Source organism: Anneissia japonica, unplaced genomic scaffold (genome assembly GCF_011630105.1).
Source record: "Anneissia japonica isolate Jap-2015-1 unplaced genomic scaffold, ASM1163010v1 scaffold38052_len244707_cov166, whole genome shotgun sequence".
NCBI classification, from domain to species: Eukaryota; Metazoa; Echinodermata; class Crinoidea; order Comatulida; family Comatulidae; genus Anneissia; species Anneissia japonica.
Window position 1 is genome coordinate 163,151 of NW_022697064.1, and position 5,071 is coordinate 168,221.

Below are 5,071 nucleotides of genomic sequence, written 5' to 3' on the forward strand. Positions count from 1 at the left end.
GCTGTGAAATGGTCTGGTCCTACATGGCCTACACTAGGCAGGCATTTAGCAATGTGCTTTGTATTTTGGTAAATAAAAAAAATCGTCTACCTGTACTCTAGGTCTGCCATCGTGGCTTCATTTATTACAGCCTATTTTGAACAATGATTAAGGTATAAATTACAAAGATTTCGAACTTCCACCACACAACAACGAGGACCGAGGTGACATGAGTGTGTTGCATGACAATTGTGGTAAAGACAAGCCAAACCAGTCACTCGTCGCGAAAATGGATTTTGAGTTATTAATACAGTAAAATAATAGCTATAAAATGGTAAAAAAATCGTTCAAATCCGACGTTTCCTTCTGAAGTTACAAGCATTTAAGCGTACAGCTGTTTGAAGAACAATATATGAGAAATCAGCCTTCAAAGTTTATGATTTCAGGCATTTCTCATGCAGAAACTATCATAAAATCATTAAAAAGTGTTGTTTTAACATTGAATTTTGGAAAAATAACAGCACAGCATGATGTATAGATACATAAACCTTAGTTTAGTGAAATAAAATAGATTAAAAAAAATTTTACATTCTAGCATGTTTTTGCTATTTTCTCTGAAACACAATTTGCAACGAGTGACTGGTTTGGCTTGTCTTTGCCACAATTTGTGAACCATGTATTTAACCTACTTGGCATAAAAAAATATACCAGTGAGCCAATTAGGCAAGGCAAGGCCATCTGCCTAGCTAGCTCTCACATGCTTCTCAGATTCAGATAGGCTAGACCTTCAATTGTTTTCATGTCTCGCTCTGCATGTTTGCTACAATAGGCCTTTATCATCCAGTAATTTGCAGTATTAGTGCGGAGTTTTAGCTGTGGATATACGTTGTGCATTGATGAGAGGTGGCCAGGACTTTCACATGCACGTAACTGTTTCGTAAATTACATCTCCAACTAAGTCCTTGTTAGGCCCGATTGTGCGAGTCTCACACCAAATGCGTAGGACTTGGTAGGTCTGAAGTTAGTGAATTTTTTGAGTTTGTGGCTACTTACTTTGTTGCTTCTCTGCATCCTGGAAATAGGTAGTGCCCCAGTGACTGGAGTATAACTATATACAGTAATAATGAATCAAAGTATGATGATATGCGCTTTAAAGACGTCATGTAGAGTATGTACATTATAAGTCAGTCTACTACTATTATTACCTCCTTTGCTGAATATTGTATGTATATACTATCAAACACAATTTAGGCTTTTAACTAAAATTGTCGTTGCTTTTTTTTTCAGAGCTTTCTATTTATTTACATCACAAGCCCGATGCCTGATTTACGTCGGTTTGACAGTGAAAAATATTTTTTAAATCCTAACAATGGAAATGAGAAAGTGCCCTTCCCAAGTATAGATGACCCTCCGAGTGTCGAATTGTCGGTTGTTGTACCTTCATATAATGAAGAAGAAAGACGTAAGTAGTACTAACATGGCCTGATACAGTAATATTAATAATTTTTATAAATTCTGCAGGCCTCAAATTTAACCAAGGCCAGTGCTTCTGGTTCCTTCTCAATTGGCTTGTATGCCCTAGAAAAATTACCTCTGTTGAGGCCAGCTTGGCCTTAGTACCATAAGAAGGCAGTAAGTGTTATTTTATGATACACTGGCATTGATGCCTTCTTTTCAATGGTGCCCTTAATCATGGCAAAAGAGGTCTTGCCCTAAAAAGCCAATATTCTAGGCTTGATACTGTAATTTGATGTTAGGGTCTGCAGTGTCATATGAGTTCTCACTGCCTAAAGCCAGGGCCCCATAATCCCGAGATGTTAATCAGCAACAACAAACAAGATAAAGGATGGCAAAAGAAAGAAGGAACATAGGAATAAAGAAAAATAGAACAAATAAAAAAAGGACAGTCAATAAGATGATGGCAAACTTTATTAGCAAAATTTAGTTGTTAAAATTTGTTAGCTGTTAAAATTTGTTATTTTTATTATTCGAAAACTCACAGGGATTTAAGCACACCCTTAGATTTTATGTTAAATTGTTTCATATTACCAGTCAGTCCTTTGAAAGATGACATTTTAAAAAGTTGTGTATATGACAGTAAAAAAATACGGAGACACATTTGATATTAGTGATTTATTGTATCTTTGTGAATGCATAGTGTGGAAATCAAAACTTTATTAATTAACATTATTTTTCTCTTTTTTTCAGTACCAATTATGCTAGATGAGGCTCTTTTGTATCTTGAAAATCGCCAAGTAAGTTTGTTTGACTTTTATCTTGCTGACTTTTACATTGTCTCATTTTGCGCAAAACATAGGATAGAGTCATAGTTAAAGTTTTTTCTTTTTTTTCTCTTACACTAGCATTATAATATAGTTTTAGAGATCGAGCTTTAAAACAGTGCATTCAACAAATAGTATTTAGCCAAGTTTGAGGTAAACATTAAATCTTCTGTGTATTTATGCCCCGATGCAAACAGCAGTGTGATATTGCCTAGGTAAAATTAACAATCAGTCTATTGACCTAACATGGTCTTGGTTAGACTTGCCACAAGTCTCTTATTTTTTATTATTTTTCTCATTCTGGACAGCGCCACCAACGAGAAAGTTAATTTATAGACGGAATAAGCGACTTGTAAAACACTGAAATCAGGCACCAGGATGCCAAAAGAATGACGTAATCTTATATTCCGTATTTGAATAAACAATTTCAACCAATCAAATGTTCATATTTTTGGAGCCACGAAACTGAGTCACTCGCGTCGACTAGTTAGGCCATAGGTCAATGGTTAGGCATGACTAAATTTAAATAGTCTTCCCTAATAAAACGGGCCTAAAATATTTAGAATAGACCCTAGTAAGACTAATGGCAAAAACAATTAAGCTAAGACTAGATGGCATACATACAAATACAACAAAACTTTAACTTTCCAGTAGGATGGTTCAGGCCTCGTCTGGAGTCTGGTAGCAGGCCTAGCCTAGACTAGTAGAGGCTTGGCCTATTTTTAAGTTCTTACTGACAGAGGCCTACCTTTTTAACAATATTCTACCCTAAAGGCCTAAATCTGTGTAGCAGCTAGTGGTGAGCAAGATTCCAAGTAGGCCTATAGCCTACGTTATCAGTCCATGTCGTTCTTAGCAGGCCAGAACTATTATACTAACTGTTTTAGTTCAAGTAGGTAGCCAAAAGGGAGCTGGAGCTTGTTCTAGTCGAGACATCCGCATCTTCAATTTTGAAAATTTACCAAGATTGATTAATATGCATGAAGTTAGCCAATCACGTGATTTACAAAATCAGTCATGCATACGATATCCCACATCAAATTTGATGTGGGAAATCGTACGCATGAATCGTTTGCCCAGGCCCTAATTCGAAAAAAAAGAAATCGAGTATGGAACGCCAATTAAATTAGGTATGGTGCGCACTAAGTGCAATAAAGAGTGAGTAACCTAAAATTAGGGCCTGGAACCCAGGCTAGGTCTTGGTCAAAAAGGATTTTATTTAATTTATTTTTTCCCTGTTATAGTAACTCATGTTTTTACCTTTTTCCCCATAAATACTGTTCCAGAGTCTTTTGTAATTTTTTGTTTTAAAAGGCTTACTATATTTATTTTATATATAATTGTAAATAAAAATGTTATATACCTTATTAAATATTAAATATAAATAAATAATCAAGTAATATGTATATAGTAGTATTCTGAGGCATGAATTAATGAATAAATAAATATGAATTAAATTAACATTAATATGATTATAATTCTCATTTTTTTTACATTTTTATGTATATTTATGTGATGTTTTTAAATGTTTTTTCCTACCTTTGTTAACTTCAATTTTGATTTATAATGAGAGATTGCAATCAAGTTCCTCGTGTTGGTATTTCATATTTCGTAAAAATTAATCCAATGTGATTCTGAAAACAGTATTATATAGAGGTTTCTATTCAGCTTTTAAATGTTAATTATATTATTTTCTGTTTAATTGCAGAAAGAAGATTCCTCTTTTACTTATGAAATTATAGTAGTTGATGATGGTAGCAAAGATAAAACATCAGAGGTAAGTCAGTGTTATTGCCTCAATCAGTTGACACTTTGACTGCCAAGCCCTTTCCTTAGTTCCATCCCATATGCCAAGGCAAAGGGCACCACCATTTCCATCAACACAAACAAACATATGGTATTTATTTTTAGATCATTATCTGAACTTCCAGGGTGAGAGTTTGTGTTCTGGTGACCACTGCCACCATGTAGTATGCTAGGGAGCTTTCGATTTGTGCGACAACACGACACTAGAATGGAATCACTCATGCGTAACTGTCCTACATAGTGTCCTACGTTTTCTGCATACGTAGATTTGTCCAAATTGCGTTCCAGAATCTACTCGATGAGGTGACCTTACTATCATGCGCAGATGAATTTTAGTGAGGTCATTACGTTCTACGCCCTACCGTTGTCGTGCAACCAAAACCTCCCTAATAGTTTTATGTTTGAAGGTGTGGACGTGAACTTTACATCCTTGGCGCTTTGAGTGAACCATTTTGGACGTGAACTCGCGTCCGTGGCAGTGAACTTGTTAATGTGTAATTTATTTAATTTTGCCCACAAGGGAAAATGGCAAACAGTTAAATCCTAACTAAAAAGAATTTTCACTACACACATTACGTATTAATTGTAGAGGAATACTTTGATATTTAATATTTTTGAAATTGCTCTATCTTTCACAGATTCAGCATTTCCTTACACAACTTTGAAAACATTCATTAACAAAATTTTATGATATTTTCCTCGCATTCTATTTTAGGTTGCATTAGAATATTGTAAGAAATGGAGCGTTGGCAAGATACGAGTACTCACACTAGCTCAAAATCGAGGCAAAGGCGGTGCAGTCAGGCTAGGTGTTTTCAGCTCTAGAGGGCGACAAATTCTTTTTGCTGATGCTGATGGTGCTACTAAGTTTGCAGACTATACAAATGTTTATAAAGCTTTGCAGGATTTACTGAAGAAAGGAGTATGAACATGTTATTGTGTTTAATAATACAGGTTTCCCACAAATTAAAGAACACTTTTCTGCAGTTTAAGGCATATATATA

General features: G+C 35.0%; 1 protein-coding gene across 4 annotated transcripts in view; it reads left to right on the top strand.

The window, feature by feature from the left end:
• Positions 1–5,071, top strand: part of LOC117102198 (dolichyl-phosphate beta-glucosyltransferase-like) — a 22,944-nt gene that overhangs the window by 10,816 nt on the left and 7,057 nt on the right. Inside the window, exons 1-5 of one of the 4 annotated variants that reach the window (XM_033242417.1) lie at positions 129–152; positions 1,267–1,441; positions 2,188–2,234; positions 3,970–4,038; positions 4,783–4,989. In XM_033242417.1, coding sequence (XP_033098308.1) covers positions 144–152; positions 1,267–1,441; positions 2,188–2,234; positions 3,970–4,038; positions 4,783–4,989 — 507 coding nt within the window. In that variant the 5' untranslated portion in view covers positions 129–143. Of the gene's footprint in view, positions 1–128; positions 153–776; positions 989–1,099; positions 1,148–1,266; positions 1,442–2,187; positions 2,235–3,969; positions 4,039–4,782; positions 4,990–5,071 lie in introns of those variants that run through there. The other 3 variants (XM_033242419.1, XM_033242416.1, XM_033242418.1) reach the window with 3 other exon arrangements.